The sequence below is a fragment of the Salvia hispanica genome, chromosome 1 (genome assembly GCF_029641045.1).
Source record: "Salvia hispanica isolate PSC_SH4W2 chromosome 1, Shi_PSC_v1, whole genome shotgun sequence".
NCBI classification, from domain to species: domain Eukaryota; kingdom Viridiplantae; phylum Streptophyta; class Magnoliopsida; order Lamiales; family Lamiaceae; genus Salvia; species Salvia hispanica.
In genome coordinates this window covers 11,955,705-11,978,892 of record NC_142692.1, presented here as the reverse complement: position 1 = coordinate 11,978,892, position 23,188 = coordinate 11,955,705, and the positions used below count along the sequence as shown (strand labels likewise).

At 42.7% G+C, this 23,188-nt stretch overlaps 2 protein-coding genes and 1 pseudogene across 2 annotated transcripts; 1 reads left to right on the top strand and 2 right to left on the bottom strand.

Annotated features, from left to right (window-relative positions):
* Positions 1-12,149: 12,149 nt before the first annotated feature.
* Positions 12,150-13,688, bottom strand: LOC148933254 (uncharacterized). The gene has a single exon (XM_089059758.1). It carries the CDS (start codon positions 13,686-13,688, stop codon positions 12,150-12,152), a length of 1,539 nt encoding a protein of 512 aa, XP_088915884.1.
* A 3,686-nt stretch (positions 13,689-17,374) lies between these two features.
* Positions 17,375-20,561, top strand: LOC125224226 (guanosine nucleotide diphosphate dissociation inhibitor At5g09550-like). Its single transcript, XM_048127590.2, has 13 exons — positions 17,375-17,514; positions 17,872-17,934; positions 18,017-18,100; positions 18,205-18,312; positions 18,386-18,558; positions 18,753-18,864; positions 18,981-19,061; positions 19,143-19,205; positions 19,351-19,449; positions 19,529-19,653; positions 19,733-19,943; positions 20,016-20,090; positions 20,186-20,561. Exons 1-13 carry the CDS (start codon positions 17,428-17,430, stop codon positions 20,234-20,236), a joined length of 1,332 nt encoding a protein of 443 aa, XP_047983547.1. The 5' UTR covers positions 17,375-17,427; the 3' UTR covers positions 20,237-20,561.
* Positions 20,562-20,635: 74 nt separating this feature from the next.
* On the bottom strand, positions 20,636-22,151 carry LOC125221241 (putative UDP-rhamnose:rhamnosyltransferase 1 pseudogene; annotated as a pseudogene).
* Positions 22,152-23,188: the final 1,037 nt, after the last annotated feature.

Sequence of the window (23,188 nt, the reverse complement as noted above, 5' to 3'; positions counted from 1 at the left end):
AACTAGCTCTTGCTAATAAAAAAAACTGTAGATTATTTATGATATCTAGATAGGTTTAATTTAACTTGGCTTTTCCACTCGTTGAAGCCTTTGTATTACTTTGTTAGAGTATTACTTTATTAGGCAAGTAATTGACTATGTATTAGTTGGCAGTAAGTTATATTAATCAGTTTAATTATCAAGATATTTGTCCTAACTATTCCTAGGCTAGGATTGATGATCACAATAAAACAATTCATTCATTCTCACCCCTAATTCGCATATGTGCATATTTGAACATTTGATAAGATTATTAGTTGATATACACCTAATCAAATACTACTACGTGGTAACCTAGCAAATATAGTTGTCATTCTCATCTTCTTCACCAAATATTTATGTATCTTCTTCTTTTCGTACGATAAACATTTTCCTACCCAAGCTTTGCTCATGGGGCAGTTCAACTAGTGACATCTCTCCCTTTTCCTATTCAACAAATAAAAAAACAATAGTGTAAATTGAATTTTCAAAAATTGAAAAAAAAAACATATTTGGGATTGCTATAGTTCAACACAATAAATCATAGGTATTGTGCAAAATAGCAAAAAAAGGAAAATGAAAATAGGATACCTTTTGTAGAATGGTTGGAGCTAATTCAATTCTAACAATGAGTTGCAGTATTGTTGAAGTTGCCTCTAGCAAGAATGAATTTCCATTAATTCTTCAAGCTTCGAGCTTAGTGGAACTCAATTATCTTCGTGATTCTGTTAAAAGCATCTTTGCACAATCCAAATTTATAGAAAACGGGTAGTTCTTCGTATTCTTAGTGACTTTAAGCCAATATTATTTGTTATAAATTAAATTAATAACAAATGAATTATAATCCATTAATAAAAATAGTTTGAATCAATAGAATTTTTTTTATCAAAAGTCGTCATTTAGAACTGCCACATTATAAATTGATTGCAGGCCATTAATTTTAGAAATGATTCAAACAAATTAATTGGGTGGTGGTGTTAAATTGCATTAATACTTTTGTCCCAATATTGAATAGTGGTAATGGTAATAAATATGGTAATGGTAATAAATATACATGATAATGAATTAGAAGTACGTGGCAGTTACAATTCCTAAGCTGAATATTAGAAAAACTTCCACCACATTATTTAATCTAAATTTATTTTTAAAAATGTAAACTAGAAATGCAATATTATTCAATTAATCCCATAAACTTATAAAATATAATATTATTCAATTAATCCCATAACTTATAAATGTTTTAGAATGAGGACAAAACTTAATATTTCAAAAGAATGTCAAAACTCGACTATATATATATATATATAGGATTGTATTAAAATGACAACACCTCTTAAAGTAACACCATACCACCATTCCTATCCAATCATTTGTACATGTGGACGAATAATAAGCTGCCATGTGGCAATCATAAAAATTGCTCAAGGGTAAATTTTCACGGACTGCAATATCCAATACACTAGACTGCAATTTTTCCCGACTGCAATATCCAATACGCTAGACTGCAATCTATAGATTGCAGTCTAGCGTTTATACTATTGCTGTCTAGCATATATAATATTGCAGTCTAGCGTGGTGTCACAGTGTCATTTTAAGAGTGTTGTCATTTTAACGCACCCCTATATATATATATATATATATAATCCCATTATCCACAAACCCACTCTTAAGGATCGAACCACCGAACCATACCAAATTAGGGCTTTTAGATCTAGTTTTTTATGGATGTGATTCACAAATTTATATATTATTTTCTCCTTCATCACCAATCTATTTTTATTCATCCGAAGGTAAATAAGTCATACTAACACGTTACAAATATTTAACTTCCTTCCAGAATATATTACTTCATTCCGGTAGGTTTTTACTTCAATCTAATAGGATTATTACTTCATTCTAGTACGTAAATGCAGTTTCGTCGTCGCGTGCCGTTCTTTCTCTCTACAATATCTATCACCACCTCTACGACGCTGATATGGTGTAATAAACACATGGAATAATATAATAAATTATATGAATGAAGTATGTGTAGAAGCATTTGAAGTCCTAATGGAATGAAGTAAAAACCTTATCCAATGAAGTAATAACGTTTCTGAATGAATGAAGTAATAAATTCACTTGAATAAATTGCATTTTTTAATGTGAATAAAGTAAAAACTCATGTCAATGAATTCGAATGAAGCATATGTTGAATCATTTCAAAACCTACTTGAAGCAAGTAAAAACATGTTGTTGTTTCAATGTATTACGTATGAAATGAAGTAATAAACCTATACAATGAAGTAAAATTGGCTTGTAATGAAAAGCGAAAAAAATTTATACAGCAACATATCTCATCAAAAAACTAGATCTTATGGCCCAGATTTGGTCTCTAGTTCGGTCTTTAAGAAGGGTTCGACATTGATTACAACTATATATATATGTGTGTGTCTAGATTACGTATTAAAACCCGTGTTAGCCCCAAATGGTCTATTTCTATGGGACGGAGAGAATATTCAGTCTTTGTCTCTCCATTTAATACTTACGCCCACTCCTGCTCTCTCTAATTAACCACATTAACCAACAATTCCTAAAATATTATGCCGACTATGAAATTTGTCATCTTAGCCGGGATGGAGGGAGTAGTTTTGTAGTTCACTCCATTTTTTATTTCTATTTATTTTCTTTAAATTTTATCCATTTTATAAAATTAAATAATACTATAAATAACAAAGTTATTTCATCAAAAATTTAAAAAAACATTATAAAGTAAAATGGATTGGTATTTATAGAATTTTATATTATAAATACTAAAAATTGCATGATTAAATTTCCTAAAATTTACATTAATTATAAAATTATGCATTTTAAGTTTCTTTGTTTACTAATTAAAAAATTGAAGATCAATTAGAATGAATTTAAAATATAATTTTTTATTTAAAAAATGACTCGGGGTTCAGCCCGGAGCCACAATACGTACCGCTCCAGACCCCATCCTTGGTCCCACACCCCTCCCTCCGCCTGAGCAGTCCGGCACCCCCAATATTGTACCGTTGCTAATGCCCTTATCATATATCTAAGCCGGATTCCAACTGGAAGGCTTCAAAGTTGCACCTAATCACCAACAACTACACAAAGATTAGAGAAAAAAAAAAAATTATTTAGACATTTAAATCTTTTCAAAAGGAGCAAAACTAAGGCCAATTTGATTACCACACAAGACACAGTATTACTTAAATCACACACAGATATTTGATCAAGCATTAGATAAAACATCCTAGATTGTTACTAGCAATGAAAACAACCAACATCCTTAACCAGACATATTGATCCTAGAAAGATCAAGCATAAGCAGCTTAGATAATCAATAAAATCAAAGTAATGGAGAACTTGGGCATTTTGAAGCATCAAAATGTTGATTAAAGCCCCCGAGCAAAATACTACACAAAGCCACGTTATATACGAACTTCACTAGCACAAGAGCTTATCCTCAATTTTCACCTCATAGAGCTACCAAGTCGAACCGCCAGATGATCAAGGCCACATAAACAGCAGCAACTGATATTCCAAGTTGATCAACGTACCAATTACAACACTAGAAGCTCTTAATTCACTAGTGCGGAGCTAACAAGAAACACGATCACCTACAATTACAGTTGTTAAGGTCTTACTTTATTATGCAGCCTTGACAGCCTTATCATCACCTACGACATTAAGAATGGGGAGACTGCTAAGGAATTCATCAAGGCCCTCAAAAAACCCAATCCGTTCAATGTTATCATCCTCCCCGCGGCTTCGCCCATTCCCTTGCTTCGCTCTAGGAGCTGGATCCTCAGCTTCATTGCTGAATTCCACATTCAAATCCAACTTCTCAAAATTCTTAGCAACTCAGGCAGGTTGTTTTCTAGCATTAGTAGCTGGCACTTTTTTGCTCGACTCGGCTGCTGTTTTATTAGGGGTTTCCACCCCGTTTGGAGGTACTGAATCATCGACATTCTTCCCCTTATCCACACGTCCTTTCTTGTTCCTTTTCTCTGCATCCTTATTCCAATCATCATCATCAGACTCACTTGACTCTGAAACCTCAACAAAAACCTCATCGTCATCAAAATATATCCTAGGAGCCGGGCTCTTCCGTGGAGGCTTTCTAGTATTGAACATAGGTGAAAAGGGAGTCCAAGATGAGGCAGCACCCTTGTTTTTCTCCCAATTCTCCATAGAAAACCCCATTAGTATAAATCCCCAGCAGCAAAAGTACCCATCTTGTCCATCCAACTGCGCCGGTGGCGACGGAATTACCACCGCCTGAAACGCTTTCTTACAATTATGGCACCGCAGTGTACAATCAGCATACAGATTAGGATACTCATACATATAATAGCAATAGGAATAAGGGCATGCAGTCCAGAGAGTCGATCCGTCATCATTTCTTTCCTCCTCTTCATCTCGCTCGTCCTCTCCCACATTCAAATTGCGACCATTTCTCTCATCAACGATAGAGTTATTTTGTGCAGGTGGAGAAGCAGCAGCATTTTCTGCACACGGCGTCTCCGTACTTATTTTGGCACCTAGATGACTACCCGAATTAAAATTCATGGTCGACCCGACGGCAACCGGGTCGACGTGAGTGCTTGCATGTACCTGAACTTGTGAAAAAGGCGGTCGAGCTGCTGCCCCCGTTGAAAATGAAGTTTTTGTTCAATGGCGGAAGGGGATTGCTATGCGGGCCAGGTTGAGGGTGCAAGTAGAAGGATATTTCTCTGTCGTAGAGGGATCTCCTCGTAGGATTGGAGAGCACGCTCCATGTTAAATTCTCCAAATCCTTGTCTCACATCGGCTTGGTGATGATCCTAGCTTCTCTATATAAGTGTGGATAACTCTCCCCCTTATGAGACCTTTTAAGGGGTGAGTGGCTCATTTCTAATATGGTATCAGAGCGGGTCCAAGCCGATGATGGATTTATCTCTTTAGCGTGTTAAAATTCTTAATATCGGACCTTTTAAGGGGTGAGTGACCCATTTCAAATATGTCATTCCGGCCCACACGTGAGGGGGCGTGTTAAATTCTCTAAATCCTTGTCTCACATCGGCTTGGTGATGATCCTAGCTTCTCTATATAAGTGTGGATAACTCTCCCCCTTATGAGGCCTTTTAAGGGGTGAGTGACCCATTTCTAATACTCCATGCATCGACCACGAGGCGGAAGGCCTGGTCGGAGAAGGGGAATTTATTCTTCTGAGGGTTTAAGACGATGGCGAGGCTGCGGTACTGGGAGGCCACGAGCTCCGATTCGCGGCCCTGCTGCGGCGTGAGGCGGAGGATCGCGTACCAGTTGATACCTTCAACAAGGATTATGTCGTGAAAGTAAAATTGTTTGGTAGAACTTGGAGTTAAATGGGAGAAATGGAGGAAGAGTGAGAGAAAAGATAGGAGAGCAGTAGCCTTAATGTCTGGATTCTTGATATTAATCGTAGGATGACAAGGCTTTATATAATTATCTAAGGACCCTATGCGGTTCGACTCTCTTTCTACGTTCCGGGAAAGAACCGACAAAGAAAACCCGAAACTTATAACTACTAGACTCTATTACATGAAACAAACTAAGCTAATTAAAATACAACTTCTTCATTAGATAAAGTCTTAGAACCGTGAGGGCGGCTGCACCTTTCTTCGTGGCCTAGACTTGGAAGTGGTGGGGCAGTTAGCGGTTGATGGATGTGGTGGGGCGGTTGTAGAGGTAGTGGGAGGAATGGTGGATGTTGTGGAGGTTTGTGAGTGATGAGGTGGATCGGTTGTAGGATTAGTGGGGGAATTGGTTAATGTTGTGGAGGTGTGCATGGGATTTAGTGGGGTAGTGATAGAGCAGCCGGTATCAACTCCTCCGGGGACGTCAACGGCCTTGTCCTCAAGGCTGAGAGTTGGAAAACGAAGAAGGAGCTCATCCTTTGGTTCCCAAGTAGTGGCGTCGATGGAGCTATCATCCCAGTGTACTAACCATTGTTCTTGAGGTTCACCATTGAGAAAGATGGTCCTGCGAGCTGAAGCCGACAACGGTGTCGCGACTGGAGAGCCATTAAGGAAGACCGAAGGAAGTGGCATTGTTTTTGGCTGTGTCGGACCAGGCACAAAAGGTCTCAAAAGAGAGACATGGAAGACATTATGAATGCGAACTCCGTCTGGCAACTGAAGGCGATAAGCAACCTCGCCAATACGTTCAAGCACCTGGAATGGGCCATAAAATCGTTGTGACAACTTCGTCGATAATGGGCGAGCAAGTGAATGTTGACGGCGAGGGTGTAGCTTGAGCAGCACAAGGTCGCCTATGGCAAATGAGACATCGCGGCGATGCTTATTAGCTGAGTCTTGAAGCCTTTGCTGCATCTTTGCTAGATGTCCTTTGATTTCATGCAGTACCTCAGCACGTTCTTTAAGCAATTCTTCGACTGATGGGATGGAGGATCGGATGGTTCTTGTGTGAAAGAGCTCCGAAGGATCACGACCATAAAGAACGCGAAAAGGAGATGTTCGAAGACCCTCATGAAAGCTACTATTGAGGGCAAGTTCAGCCCAAGGCAAGAAATGAGACCAGTGTTTCGGGCGATCATGTGTGAAAGCTCGAAGATATTGCTCTAAACCCCGATTCATCACCTCCGTTTGACCGTCAGATTGCGGGTGATAGGCTGTGCTAAATTTAAGGGACGTTCCACTTAACTTCAATAGTTCCTTCCAAAAAGAACTCATAAAAACAGGATCACGATCAGAAATTAGTGACTGTGGAAATCCATGCAATTTTACAACGACATCAACAAATAGAGCTGCAACCTTTGGAGCATCAAAATTGGCAGGGAGGGTACCAAAATGAGCATATTTGGAATGCCGATCAACGACCACCATAATCACCGTGCATCCTTGAGAGCTAGGAAGGCCAGTTATGAAATCCACTGATGCAGAATCCCAAACCTGATTCGGAATTGGCAGCTGTTGAATGAGTCCGCCGGGTTTTTGAGTAGAATACTTAGTCGTCTGACACACTAAGCAAGACGCAACATAAGAGCGGATATCAGCCCTCATTTTTGGCCAGTGAAAAGCAGCAGCAACACGCGGAATGTTCTCTCAACCCCGGGGTGGCCAGCAGTACGAGTACTATGGAATTCTTCGAGAATGGCCTGTTTGACTGAGGATGAAGGACTCACATAGATTCTGCGATTATAGAAAATCAATCCATCTTGAAAGGAGAATGGTGTTGGTGCTGAGCCTTCCAATATAGTCTTTTGTAAGTCACGGAGGTCTTGGAGTGAAGCTGTCTCGGCACACAACGAATCCTAAAGAGTTGGTAGTGGGCAAGCATATGTGGAAAATAAATCCACAGCGGGCTCATCAGAATGGCGACGAGAGAGTGCATCAGCTGCTTGGTTAGAAGACCCAGATTTATATTCAATCTTGAATTTGAAACCCATCAACTTGCGTATATAAAATTGCTGCTCGGGTGTTTGGATGACCTGCAGCAAAAGCTCCTTCAAACTTTGTTGATCACTGCGAATTATGAACTCACGACCCAAGAGATATTGTCACCATTTTTGTACTGCCTCGACAATGGTATATAACTCTTTATGGTAAGTCGAAGCCGCACGCCGACGAGGGCCCATCTTCTTGCTAAAAAATGCCAAGGGGTGGCCAGCCTGAAGCAACACGGCACCAATACCAATGTCAGATGCATCAGTTTCCACATAAAAAGGCAATGAAAAATCTGGTAAATGGAGGACAGGAGCGCTCGTCATGGCCTGCTTTAGCTGCTCAAAGCTTGCTGTAGCGATAGGAGACCATTGAAAATTGTCCTTCTTAAGTAAATCTGTAAGAGGAGCAGCAATCATGGCATAACCTGCAATAAAGCGACGATAATAACCCGTCAATCCCAAGAAACCTCGAAGTTGTTTCGTGGAAGAGGGAACCGGCCAAGCCAACATGGCATCAATTTTCGCAGGATCAGCTTTTAGGTGACCATCACCTATTATATGTCCCAAGTAATCGACGGACGGCTTACAAAAAGAACACTTCTCCAGCTTTACAAAGAAACAATTTTTAGCCAAAACCTGTAGCACTTGATGAAGATGATCAGCATGAGATGCTAGAGTTGTGCTAATGATCAAAATATCGTCAAAAAAGACAATAACAAATTTGCGAAGGAATGGCTGAAAAATACTATTCATGGCGGCTTGGAATGTGGAAGGAGCGTTCGTCAAGCCAAAGGGCATGACTAAAAACTCAAAATGACCATCATGAGTTCGAAAAGCCGTCTTGTAAACATCTCCCGCTTGCATCCGGATTTGATGATAACCGGATCGTAAGTCTAGCTTGGTGAAACAACGAGCCGCACCTAACTCATCGAACAATTCGTCCGTAGTAGGAATTGGGAACTGATCGGGGACCGTGGCCGTGTTCAAATCCCTGTAATCGACACAGAAACGAAAACTGTCGTCCTTCTTGCGAACCAATAAAACCGGTGAAGAAAAGGGGCTGTGGCCCGGTTGAATTATGCCCTGTTGCAACATCTCGCGCACCTGCTTTTCAATTTCATTTTTTTGAAAATATGGATAACGGTAGGGCCGGACATTGATAGGAGCAGTGTCGGGTTGTAGATGAATGCGATGATCCCAAACTCGGCTAGGTGGCAACCCTGAAGGAAGTTGAAAGACCACCTTGTGTGCTGTTAAGAGTCCACCTATGACATGAGGAACATCAGATGGAAAAGTCCCTGCATCCGACAAGTTGTTGATTGAAATGGGGCGCGGGCCTCTTACGTCACCACGCAGTGTTATTGTGGAGGCATCCCATGTAAACTCCATCGTCATATTTGCATAGTCGTGGGTAATTTTTCCCAACCTCTGCAGCCACTGTACGCCCAACACAATATCCGGGCCATGGATAGGAAGAATGTTAGGAAAAAGTTCCCCAACTATGATAAATCCGCGTCGAACGTCGCGGGAGCGATTGCCCGTCGATCAATTCGGCGTCGAACTAGGTTTACTTGCATTTTGCGCAAGAAAGAAGAAAAGCTGCGTGAAAATATTTTATTTCTTGAATGGGGAAATAAAATATACACATATTTATACTAAGGACCCTAGGGTTGATTCGACCTACGATCCGGGAAAGAATCAACAAAGAAAACCCGGAAAGGAGCTTAACGTCACTCAACGAATAAATAATTAAAAATACTGTGCTTCAAAAAGGAAAAATACAATAATTAAAGACTCTAAAATAACTAGTAATTATCTATCGAGACACAAAATCACCGTAATGCGACGGCCTCTTGGATTGCCGCCGGGCAGACCGCTCGCGCCTCGCCGGTGGCTGCTCCTGCTGCTCCGTTGTGTCAGCATCTGTGTCCTCCACGCGAAGCTCAGTCTCCTCCCCCAGCCTTGCCGAAGGCCGTTCCGTAACAAAGAACGTATAAATCAATCTCGAACATATGCTCCTGCAAACAAATAGGGGTGGATTTGCAAATATAAGAGCAACGTAGAGAGTCACCATTTCCGACATAGACTCGAAAAGGTGAAACAGGGTGCAGTGTAAGACTTAGCTTCTCAGCCACTGATGGTTGTAGAAAGTTGTGGGAGCTTCCACCGTCGAATTCTGTGACACTCCAGCGCGAATCTTCCACAAAAGGCTTAAGGAGGCCCACGTGGAACACATTGTGCACCCGGCTTCCCTCCGGCAACTTCAAACGATACGCCACCTGGCCAATGCGCTCCAAAATTTCAAATGGTCCATAAAAACGTCGAGACAGCTTAGAAGAAAGGGGCTTGGCCACCGAGTATTGCCTATATTGCTGGAGCTTCAATAATACCTTATCTCCCACACTAAACTCCACATCACGCCGGTGCTGATTCGCCGCTTCCCGCATTCGCTGCTGCGCCTTCTCTAGGTTCTTGCGGAGCATCACGATAGTATCCCCACGCTGCCTAATCAAGGCTACTACATCCGGTGGGGTTGTGGCCGACGGAGGTGCTGCGATCAAAGGGGGCGGTTCTCGCCCATATAACGCCTCAAAAGGCGACGTCCCCAAGCCCTCGTGGTGGAAACAATTCAATGCTAGCTCCGCCCACGGCAAAAAATTCGCCCATTTGGTCGGCTTATCCGCGGTAAAAGCACGTAGATATTGTTCCAGCCCTCTGTTTCGCACCTCTGTCTGTCCATCCGTCTGAGGATGATAAGCCGTCGAAAAGTGCAGCTTCGTGCCACTCAATCTCAGCATCTCCTCCCAAACTTCGTTCAAGAAAACCGGATCTCTGTCGGACACGAGTGTGTTTGGGAAACCATGGTGCTTAACCACCGTCTCAATGAACAAGTTAGCTATTCTCAGCGCGTTATAGCGTACCGGCAACAAGGCGAAGTGAGCGTACTTTGAAAGTCGGTCCACCACCACCATTACACCCGTGTACCCTCGGGACGGTGGGAGCCCGGTAATGAAGTCCATCGAGACATCCTCCCAAACCTTGGACGGAATGGGCAACGGTTGGAGAAGTCCCGCCGGCTTTTGAGTCGAGTATTTGGTGGTTTGACACTCGAAACAGGAATCCACAAACTTCTTCACATCCTTTCTCATCCCCTTCCAATAAAATGAAGCCACTAAACGCCGAAACGTGCGGTCCACCCCCGGGTGACCAGCCGCCGGTGAGGCGTGATGCTCGTGTAATAGAGCAGCCTTGGCCTCCGAATCGCGACTCACATAAACCCGGCGGTTAAAATAAAGCAGCCCGTCCACCAAGGAGATCGCCGGATCCGCCGTACCGTGCTGCAGCGCCGCTCGCAACTCAATCAAATCTGGTGTAGTGCTTGTTTCTCGTCACAGAATTTCCCACAGATCAGGGACGGGGTGGCTGGCAGTCAATAACGCGTGGCCAATCTCCTCAGCCGCGATCGGTACCTCATCCCCACGCGAAGGGCCCGCCTCATCAGCCTCCACGACGACCTCATCCTCGACGTCGCGTCTAGACAGCGCATCTGCCGCCTTATTCGAGGCCCCCGTCTTGTATTCAATTCGAAACTTGTAACCCATCAGTTTTCGGGCATAGAACTGCTGATCCGGAGTCTGAATTATCTGCTGCAAAAGTTCTTTAAGACTTTTCTGATCACTGCGAATTACGAACTCCCTGCCTAGTAAATATTGGCGCCATTTTTGTACTGCCTCAACGATCGCATACAATTCTTTATGATAGGTCGACGCCACGCGTCGCTTAGGACCCAATTTCTTACTAAAAAAAGCCAACGGATGGCCCCCCTGTAAAAGCACCGCACCAACTCCAAAATCTGACGCATCCGTTTCCAAAACAAATGTGTGCTCAAAATTTGGCAAACGAAGCACCGGAGCTGAAGACATTGCTGTCTTCAAGGCGGAGAAACTCTCATCTGCAGCCTCCGACCACACGAAGCTGTCCTTCTTCAACAATTCCGTCAAAGGACCCGCAATGGAGGCGTAATGCTCGATGAAACGCCTATAATACCCTGTGAGGCCTAGAAAACCTCGCAACTGCTTCACCGTTTTCGGCACGGGCCATGCCACCATCGCCTCAATTTTGGCCGGGTCCGCCTTAAGCTGTCCCTCCTTGATCAAGTGTCCCAAGTACTCAACTGTGGCACAAGCAAACGTGCATTTTGACAACTTAATATAAAAATGATTAGCCTTCAAAATAGATAGAACCTCATGTAGATGACGAACGTGAGCCATCAGGGAAGGACTGTAGACGAGAATATCGTCGAAAAACACAATTACCGACTGGTGGAGCAATGGTCGAAAAATGGCATTCATCGCAGCCTGAAATGTTGACGGGGCATTTGTCAAGCCAAAAGGCATGACCAAGAATTCAAAATGACCGTCGTGTGTCCGAAATGCCGTCTTAAAAACATCCCCCTCGTTCATTCTAATCTGATGATAGCCCGACCGCAAATCAAGCTTAGTAAAGAACCGCGCCGCCCCCAGCTCATCGAAGAGCTCGTCCGTTTTCGGAATAGGGAAATGATCCGGAACTGTTACCGCGTTCAATGCACGGTAGTCAATGCAAAAGCGAAAGGAGCCGTCCTTCTTTCTGATCAGCAGGACCGGGGACGAAAAGGGGCTCTGACTTGGCCGAATTATGCCCGCGTCCAACATTTCCTTCACCTGCCTTTCAATTTCATTTTTCTGAAAGTACGGGTAACGAACGGGCGTACGTTAACCGGCTTAGAATCCGGTGCTAGGTGGATCCTGTGGTCAAACTGCCTCTTCGGAGGCATCCCAGAGGGTAGTCCAAATACCGCCCCGTGTGACACCAACACGCTCTGAATCTCCTCTGCAATGTCCGAGGGAAAGTCAGGGGGTGTCTCCGGCTCTGTCGACTGACTATGCGCCGGCAACTGCACCAATTCAAATAACTCTGGGCCGCCCTGCAGAGTGAGCAGGGAAGAGAAAGTCCAAAGGGAGACTGCAACTGCATCTGGGGGCACCAACTTGAGGCAAACACGCTTCCCATTCTTAAGAAATTCCAAAGTGCCTTCCACGTAATCACTAGTCACCCGTCGCAGTTGCTTAAGCCAAGTTCTCCCCAAAATCACCTCGGGACCATGCACAGGCAAAATGTGGAAATCAATCAAAAAAACGTGTTTCTGAATAACCAATCTAGTTTGGATAGTTGTGTGAGAACATAGTAAAGACTCACCGTTTCCAACGTAAACACGAAATGGGCGAATTTGGCGCAACGGCAGCGCCATTTTCTCAGCCACCGAGGGGTGCACGAAATTATGGGAGCTCCCCGTATCCACCAATATTCTGACCGTTGAGGCCCCGATTAATCCCCTCAGCTCGATAGCCTCCTCTCTTTGGCGGCCCTCTAAGGCGTAGATATGAGATAGGTCTGCAGAAATAACTGGGTCATCTTTCTTATCATCCGGTGTATCCTCCAGCTCCTCGTCCGAGTCCAAATCCTCACCCATATACACAAGAAATCTGCCTTTGCAGGAATGCCCAGGAACCCACTTCTCTGGGCACCACCAACACAGACCCAGCCTCGTGCGTTCCGCCCGTTCTGTTGCCGAAATTCGCACCACTGGCAATTTGGAGTACTCCGACCCTTTAGGCGCCGCTGCTCGATTCGGCTGAGAGGAGGGGGTGGACGAAGGCAGCTGCGAGTGCTGCTGCTGCTGGCGGTTCTCCCTGTTCTGCCAATTCCGGTTCTTAAACCCCGACGTCACCGGCGACTTCTCCAAGCAGGAATCATATTCTATCGCCAAAGCCATAGCCGCGGCAACCGAGGGGGGATTCTGATGTTTGACCTGGTTTTTAACAGGTTGTTGTAATCCCTCGATATAAATTGGCAGCAACACAAACTCCGGAACTCCTCGCACACGATTAAGCATCATCTCAAAAGCTGTGTGATACTCGGCTAATGACCCTGTCTGACAAAGCTTCGCGATCAGGCCGATGAAATTTTGGAAATACTGAGGGTCGAAACGACGACGCACGTCCTCTAGAAAGACCGACCAGCGCGCTTGTGGGTTATTCGCGCGATAATTGAATACCCATTCTGACGCCGGCGGGTCGAATAGCATCACCACATAGTGAAGCCTGTGTTCCTCTGGCATCAACAAATGTTCAAAATAGTATTGAACTCTGGAGATCCAATTACCTACCTCGGAACCATCAAACCTCGGTTTCTGCATCTTGAACTGCCTTTGAGGTTCAAAATTCTGACGTGCAGCCGGATTGTCCCAGCATGACGGCTGTAGAGCCAAAGGCCCCCCCAATCCAGCCCGTGGTGGGTCCCATGACGACTGAGTCATAGCCGCCGAGAGTCCAATACCCGAAGGAGGGGGTGGCTGCCACGTCCCGGAGGGATCCAAACCCAGACTGCCCCATTGCTGCATAATCGGTTGTGTGTACCCCTGACTGATCCCCAACAAGGCCTCCGAGAACATAGGCCGCGATAGCGACGAGTGCGAAACCCCTATCGCCTGGGTATAGATCGGTGGTTGAGAACCCCCTGATGACGGTGGTTCTGGCTCCGGCCGCTGCGGCGGAATGAACGAAGCCACACGGCGATCAGTTGCCTCAACACGCGCCTCCACTCTGGCCAGAGACGCCAACACATGCTCCAGCGCCAGCGCGCCAGCGTCCAACGGCTTTGTGACCGTCGGAAGGGGCCCCAATCCGAGAATCGTCGCAGGTTCCGTACGCATCGATCCTGAATGAGACATGGTACCACTGAGTACGAGAATGAAAGCACCAACTTGTTAGGAAAAAGTTCCCCAACTATGATAAATCCGCGTCGAACGTCGCGGGAGCGATTGCCCGTCGATCAATTCGGCGTCGAACTAGGTTTACTTGCATTTTGCGCAAGAAAGAAGAAAAGCTGCGTGAAAATATTTTATTTCTTGAATGGGGAAATAAAATATACACATATTTATACTAAGGACCCTAGGGTTGATTCGACCTACGATCCGGAAAAGAATCAACAAAGAAAACCCGGAAAGGAGCTTAACGTCACTCAACGAATAAATAATTAAAAATACTGTGCTTCAAAAAGGAAAAATACAATAATTAAAGACTCTAAAATAACTAGTAATTATCTATCGAGACACAAAATCACCGTAATGCGACGTCCTCTTGGATTGCCGCCGGGCAGACCGCTCGCGCCTCGCCGGTGGCTGCTCCTGCTGCTCCGTTGTGTCAGCATCTGTGTCCTCCACGCGAAGCTCAGTCTCCTCCCCCAGCCTTGCCGAAGGCCGTTCCGTAACAAAGAACGTATAAATCAATCTCGAACATATGCTCCTGCAAACAAATAGGGGTGGATTTGCAAATATAAGAGCAACGTAGAGAGTCACCATTTCCGACATAGACTCGAAAAGGTGAAACAGGGTGCAGTGTAAGACTTAGCTTCTCAGCCACTGATGGTTGTAGAAAGTTGTGGGAGCTTCCACCGTCGATAAGGACCTGAACCGACACTCCATTCACAAAGCCAGTAATTTTGAGTGATTGTGGACTTGTAGAACCAGCAAGGGAATGAATGCTAGATATGTCAGCCGAAATAAGAGTCTCATCAGCTGGCTGGCTGGTAGGGTCTGCATCAGAATCTTCCTCGTCCTCATCACCAACAAGGACAAGAAAGCGGCGTGGACAACGATGACCAGTCACCCACTTATCATCACAAAACCAGCAAAGGCCTTTGCGCGCCTTCTCCTCCTTCTGAGCAGATGTTAGTCGAACTATAGGCAAAGATGCAACATCAGCGGGAAGATTGGGGCGAGAGGAGTGCGAGGGTTGCCTCGAACTCGACGGTGGTTGACCAGATGATGGTACAGGTGAGTCACGTGGACTCCAAGAACGACGTTGAGGCTGCAGTAAGGCAGCAGACTCAGCGTGACATGCCGCTAGCTCACGCGCAAGTGCAAAAGCATCCTGAAGTGATGTAGGATTACCAAGATTTAGCTCTCTGTGCACCGGCTGCTTTAACCCCGCTATGTACATAGCTATAAGGGTGAACTCATCCACTCCAGTAACCTTATTCAACAAGGTCTCGAACGCCGTTTGATAGTCGAAAACATAAGACGTCTGCCTTAGTTTAGATAGAGAACCAACATAATTCTCATAATACCCAGAGTCAAAGCGCTGACGAACGGCAGTGAGAAAATCCGGCCAAGAGCTGCCTGCATTACTCGATTGATAATATCGAAACCACTCGGACGCCGGATGGTCGATCAGCATAGCAACGAGGTGAAGACGCTCCTCCTCGGAGGTGAGGAAGTAGTCAAAGTATTTTTGGATTTTGAATATCCAACCCAGGGGGTCGTCTCCAGCAAATCGCGGGGCCTAGATTCGTATCCGCGGAGTAGTATCAGAGGACGTCGAGGAAGACGCCGTGACTGAAGGAGGAGGCCGCTAGCTGATGCAGGTGATTTCCCATGGAGTGTCTTCCGGTGTGAGTTGCCATCGTTGAATTTGTTGGAGTTGGAAGCCTCAACAAGTTGAAGTCGATTATGCAATGCAGTTTGCTCCACACGAGAAGCGTGTAGTTCATTGCCTAAATTTGAAATTGCGTGAAGGAGGTCCTTCAAGTCGATGGGAGGTGTGTGTGGATTTTTGGAAGGATTGGGGGAAGCCATGGAGAAAGAGAACACCAATGAAAGCACCAAATTGATACCTTCAACAAGGATTATGTCGTGAAAGTAAAATTGTTTGGTAGAACTTGGAGTTAAATAGGAGAAATGGAGGAAGAGTGAGAGAAAAGATAGGAGAGCGGTAGCCTTAATGTCTGGATTCTTGAAATATATATACTACTAACATGCACGTGTGGTGTATTACTACAGGCTTGACTCGAAAAAAATCATCATATCATATGCGTATGTGATTAAATTTGTAGATGAGCTTTGTTTGCAGAAGTTGCTGTGGCAGTGAAATAAGTGAAAGGTTACCTCCTCCTCTTCAAATGATATTTTACATATACTATAATCTAAAAATGGCTAGAAAAAATATATTTTTATGAACGTGAATAAATAAATTACTCCCTCTTTTTCATTCATACTTTTTCTTTTTAGCATATCCCACTTAAAGTGATATTTTTTCAAAATAAAAATATTATGGTTTCTACTTCATTCTTTTTCATCACTAACACATAAAACTAGTACTGCTATATACCAGAAAAAAATATACTCCATTAACTAGTAGTAATTCCATTTTGCATTAGCTTTTTATTCATCTCAATCATATTGTTTTTTCCTATGGCAGGGCCATGTGCTTTATTATATTATATCTGGAACAATTTTGTACTATTAAATATTATAAGGGTTATTTGGATAATATTTCATATTTAATACTTTCAACATAAATATTTGTACATTTTATTTTAAAAATAACAAGTGGCATATCCGAATCCTAGGTGTAACTTTCTTAGATAAAAAATGTTATTAGTCAGTTTAGAAAATAGGAAATAATCTTTCACCCAATACATATTAGTATAAATTAAATATGATGTTATATAATAATCTAATGAAGTGTTTATATTTTACTGACTCGTCTATCCATTTATAGTAGCTACAATCACACGCAATAAATTGCATAATACTATAATTTGTGTTACTATACCACGAGAAGAAGCAGACAATGTGTAGTCATATGCAATGAGTGCAGTAGCAATGTAGCAGTACATGTAAATTCTGTTTGTGTAGAGAGAGATCTATAAATGAATAATGGAGTACTAGTAATTCCAATGACTGGAGTTACTTATAACGGTTTTATGGTTAAAAAACAAATTTAATGTATACGGTTCAATATTTTCAGTGGCCATCAACTGCGGATCTTCATTTGCTTGTTAATATTACACTTTCCTCCCTCACATTTCTCCCCTTACATTATTCTTCCATTTCCTTTTGAGATCTCTTCTGCCTCATTTTTTGTGTGTGCGACATGGATGAAGAGTACGACGTCATTGTTCTCGGTACTGGTCTTAAAGAATGCATTCTCAGTGGCCTTCTCTCCGTCGATGGCTTAAAAGTATCTTCTTCTCACTCGGATTATTGCTTTATATCTGCTGCATTATATTATTTGCCAATTTCCTATTCTAACCATCTCAGACACACTATTGTTATTGTCTGATCAAATATTTCATCCAAAACATACACTAAATTTATAGGTACTTGATCATCTTGTCACACAATGGAAAGCTCTTTTAGTTTTCTTGATTTTTTTAAAAACCTCTGCTTTATGTTGTAATTTGAACGAAGTAAATTTTTTTGTTCGTTCGGGGACATTCAAATGGCACGACAGGTGAAGAACGAAAGGAAGTACACTTTAATAAACAACTAATTTTACATTATTGTTGAGTTCCATTCTTTTGGTTTTAATAAACAGGTACTACACATGGACAAAAATGACTATTATGGAGGAGAGTCCAGCTCTCTCAATTTGATTCAGGTCACACAATCTCCCATTAATGTGATCTAATTTGGATGTAACAAACTGAAGTGATTCTGATTTCATATCTCCTTTTCTGTAGCTCTGGAAGCGCTTCAGGGGAGAGGAGCAACCGCCTGAGAATTTAGGTGCAAGTAGAGAGTATAACGTTGATATGATCCCAAAGGTATAACAGAATCCAAGATAGAAACTGCAATGCATAAGCCATTTGTTTCATAACTTATGTTGTTTACTATTGGTAAAAATGAGATTTTGATGTAATTATTGTAGTTCATGATGGCAAATGGAACTTTGGTGCGTGTCTTGATTCATACGGATGTCACCAAGTACCTCAACTTCAAGGCCGTAGATGGTAGTTTTGTCTACAATAAAGGAAAGGTTTGATGATTTTTTGCTAACTTTCTGTATTTTTGCCTTTTTCGTTCAACCTTGACTTGAAATTATGCTGCAGATCCACAAGGTTCCGGCAACTGATGTTGAGGCACTGAAATCCCCACTTATGGGCCTGTTTGAGAAGAGGCGTGCGCGCAAGTTCTTTGTTTTTGTTCAAGACTTTGATGAGACTGATCCCAAGACTCATCATGGGATGGATTTGGACACACTTACAGCAAGAGAACTTATCTCGTTCGTTTCTCACACTTATGCATCACTCTGTCACAATGCCATTTACACCAAGTTCTAAATAAGGAATCAACAGATATTGGCGCCTGATCCTAACCTATGTGATGTTGGAAATGGAACGCTAATTTATCATAGTTATGTGCTGCCTTTTCTAATTTGAACTCTCGACTGACAGCCTCATGTGCTCTAATATGCAGAAAGTATGAACTGGAAGATGACACGATTGAATTTATAGGCCATGCTCTGGCTCTGCATTTTAGCGATGAATACCTGGACAAACCGGCAGTGACTTTTGTGAAGAGAATGAAGGTAGAGAGATTCAATAAAGTTGCAGTCTACATTGTTCTGCTGTACAATACTATGATAAAATAAGTAGTATCACAGTGTTTCTAAACTGAAAACTACTACTTTCTTCTCTACAATAGCTGTATGCAGAGTCTTTGGCAAGATTTCAATCTGGATCTCCTTACCTCTATCCTATGTACGGATTGGGAGAGTTGCCTCAGGTTTGCTTCTTTTTGCATATCAGTTCACATGTATACTGTTGTTATCATGGTTTTGACTTGCTATGATGCTCTAATAAACAGGCATTTGCTCGTCTGAGCGCAGTTTATGGTGGGACTTACATGCTAAGCAAGCCAGACTGCAAGGTTATATAATCTCTCAGTTCTTCTACTTTCTGAATACCTTGTCTATCCAATGCATTTCTCCTCCAAGAACTACTCGTTGTTACATCCTAGCTTCGTTCATGGCTTCTTCTGTGAAGAGACATGATAATTATCTTTCAATCTGCAGGTGGAGTATGATGATGGAGTAGCAATTGGAGTTACATCTGAAGGAGAAACAGCTAAGTGCAAGAAAGTTGTCTGCGACCCCTCATATTTACCCGATAAGGTAACATTCTGTGGCTTTGTGATCAGCAAAGACATACATATAGTTTGGAGATAGTTTTCAAAATAAATTCTGATTTCAGGTTGAGAAGGTAGGGAAGGTTGCGCGTGCTGTCATTATAATGAGCCACCCGATCCCAGACACTCAAGAGTCGCACTCAACTCAAGTCATCATTCCACAGAAGCAGCTGGGCCGCAAATCAGACATGTATGTTTTCTAACCAATTTACCTTTTATTTTCTGATTAATGTAGGAGCATTTACTTGTGTATCTCTTATTTGTCTTAGGTATCTATTCTGCTGCTCATACTATCACAACGTGGCGCCACAAGGCAAATACATAGCTTTCGTTTTGACAGAAGCTGAAACTGACGACCCGGAGGCTGAGCTGAAGCCCGGGGTGGACCTTCTCGGACCAGTTGATGAGATATTCTATGAAACCTATGACAGATACCAACCTACAAATGACTGTGATTCTGACCACTGTTATATTTCTATGGTACGCGTCTCATTCTTCTCTGCTTCACTCTTTGTCACATCATGATCACATTTTCATGTTATGGCATTGCAGAGTTATGACCCATCCACACACTTTGAGTCCACTGTGGAAGATGTTTTGGCTATGTACACCAAGATAACTGGAAAGGTGAGTGTGACAGTAAAGCTTAGACATATTGTCAAAATAATAAAAGAATAGTATAACTAATTCATATGATTTCAATCTCGTATGAATTGGTTTAGGTTCTTGATTTGTCAGTGGACCTAAGTGCAGCAAGTGCTGGTGAACAATGACGTATCTAATGCGAGTTGTGAATTGGTTCCAATGGTTGACAGCAGATGAAATTAGTACATGCATGCTCCTCCTCAGCTTCATACAAGTTCAAGTTTACCAGATTCTTCAAGTTTTTGCTTCGGTTTTGCATTTTATAGTAGCTGCTAATAAGACGATAACTTTCTGCTAAGTATTTTTCATGTGTAATGGAACAAGCCCTTTGCATTATAACCATGGATGGAAATGGGGTGTGTTCCAAGTTCCAACTCAACTTACTAATTATATGTGCCTTTAATTTCTATGCTAATTGAGTATTGAAATAAACTAGTCAGAATGTTTACTTTATGCATTTTATTAGGTTCAATCTAGTTTCTAGTTTCCGATTTTCCTTGGAAATTCTTTGAAAGAGGCCAGTTTAATATTGCCAAAAGCTGAAAAAAGGTTGTAGTTGTGGATACAGAGATGGATTTCAACAGAAAGATATGTAAGGCATAACAACTTGTAGGTCTTTGCATTTCACTGAGATATCTTCTTACACTTGCTTCTGTGTAGTGATGTTTTTGAGATGTTCCATAAATTATCTTGATGCTCATGATCGCCAAAGACAGTTTGCAGCTCTGCTGCCTTGAGCCTCAACTGCTTGCCTTGTTCTTCTACAAGAACTCGTCTTATGGATTCAGCAACCACGCCCCGACTAAATGTACCATCCTCGTTCCTGGGGACCTCGTATCCAACTTGGTTTTCCACTAACAGCTTAGCAGTGAGTCCTTGGCCTGCTACATGGGGAGAAGAATTAGTGGGTGGCCATGAGCAAGAGATTCTATACTTGTTCCCCAGCCGGAGTGGAAAAAACATCCCCCTATCGCTGGATGGGCGAGTATCTGTTGCTGAGGTGCCCAACCAAGAACAACCAGACCCTGGCTTAGTGTGCGCCTGCCAAAACCAGGAGGCAGTAAATCCCGAGTATCCACGTCTTTTGGCTTCCTTAGAATCCACAGGAAAGGTAATCTTGAAAGCTCAACTGAATATGCCAATTCGTGTATTTGCTCAAGGGGCATCTTGTATTCGCTCCCGAACCCTACAAATAACACTGACTTGGACTCTCTCTCGTCGAGCCATTTGCATGTGTCGGCCCAGCTTGATGCGTTCTTGCTCTCTTCATTTTTTGGAGGAAGCAAGCCAATAGGTAAAACTGGCTTCTGAAATGTTTGTTGAATTATATTTAAGTAGTTGCTCTCAAACTCTTCGCAGCTTCTCACCAACACAAAGCTGCTTCCCTCAACGACCTTCGCCAAACGTTGGCCAGTGGACAAGCCTGATGCATCAGCGACGTGTATATTGTGCACCATCCATGCTTCATACTCCTCGGTGTGGGGAGAAGGAATCCAATCCGGTGGCTGTGTGTAGCATTCTGAACTTGGATGCTGCTTTCCCTCCTTGAGCTCAGCCAGTGGCCCCATGTGAGCCAATGTAGCAGCTGTATACACGCTGAAAAACGCAGTGCTTACGCCGTATTTGGCAGCAACTTCTAAGATTCGGTATGCAGCAAAGTCAAGGACTATTAAATCTGGCTTGACCTTCTCAACCAGATGCTCAAATGGCTCAGCTAACATGTCGTATGATTTCTTGAGGAGCGGTGTTTGAACTTGCTGGATATCCATAGTTGCCTCACAATCCACGGCTAGTCCATCCACCGGCTGCATTTGGATCTCCACAAGCTCCATAAGAGCTGATGAAATGGCAGGTAATCTCTGCAGGTTTCTTGGGGTGGAAACATATGAAACAAACACGCCTTTTGCTGCTAGTCGCTTCGATAACTCGAAGTATCATGTGCCCAAATGCCAGCCATGGAAACATCATTATATGGTAAGTTTTTGCTTCCATTTTTGTGTGTGAATGGTCTTCAAACTGTACTTTGCAGTTGTTATAAGAAACACTTCACGTGAATCAAGATTTTAGGAGTTCCTTGTCCTGCTGTTCAATCACTTGCGTGAATGAAGATGATTGGAATTTTAAATTCACTAGGTAGATTTGGTGTCTGATTCTTGATGATGATAACAACTTTGAATTTCACGTGCTTTCTTTTGTTGCATACTGCATAATAGAAATCAATATGCAATGAAATTGATGTTATAGTTTTGTCTCACCTACCCTCATTTAGTTAATTTTTATATACTGTATATAATTTCTTAGTTGTTGGCAATTGGCATGATAGTAGATAAACTTCTCCAAGCTCATCTGTCATTTTTCTAGCTATCCATCTCCACGATAAAGTCGTGTTGTCGGATCAAAATCACGTAGAGTTTGGGGAAAGAACCTAAGAGCATCCACAATAGTGGACTAGCCGCTAGTCCGTGTGCTAGTCCACTGTTGTGGGCGGCAAGCGGGTGACCGACGTCCCAGGAGGACGAGAGGTCGTCCTTCGTAAAAGGCGGACGTCCGTCTCCTTGTCCGTGCGCTCGTCCGCTATTGTGGGCTAGGGCATCAACTAGTCCTATTGTTAGTCCACTATTGTGTAATGGATGTCCTAGTGATGTGACAGTGAGGTGGGAAGTCCTAGTGACGTGGCAGAAGATATTTTTAGAAAGTCCTAGTGCTAGTCCGTGGAGAAGTCCTTGTGAATGCTCTAAGAGAGCTATCACTTCTAGTTCAGATGGTTCAAACTAAAACAGTTTCTAAATTTTACATCTTGGATTGTTTTTTGGCTAAAATCTATCATTAGTTGATGATCATGATATAATATTCTGGACGTTTCTATGGATGATCGTGATTGATGTTCAACAAAATCCTATTCTTAGAAGACAATTTCTTCTCTATATAGATTAAAAACAATGTAAACAATATTGTGAAACTAAACAAACATTTAACTTTGAGAAATCAACATGATAACACAAATATTTATTTATTTATTTATTTGCAAATCGGAGTTTATCAATAATTTATACTTAAACAAACATCACCAATGCACCTTT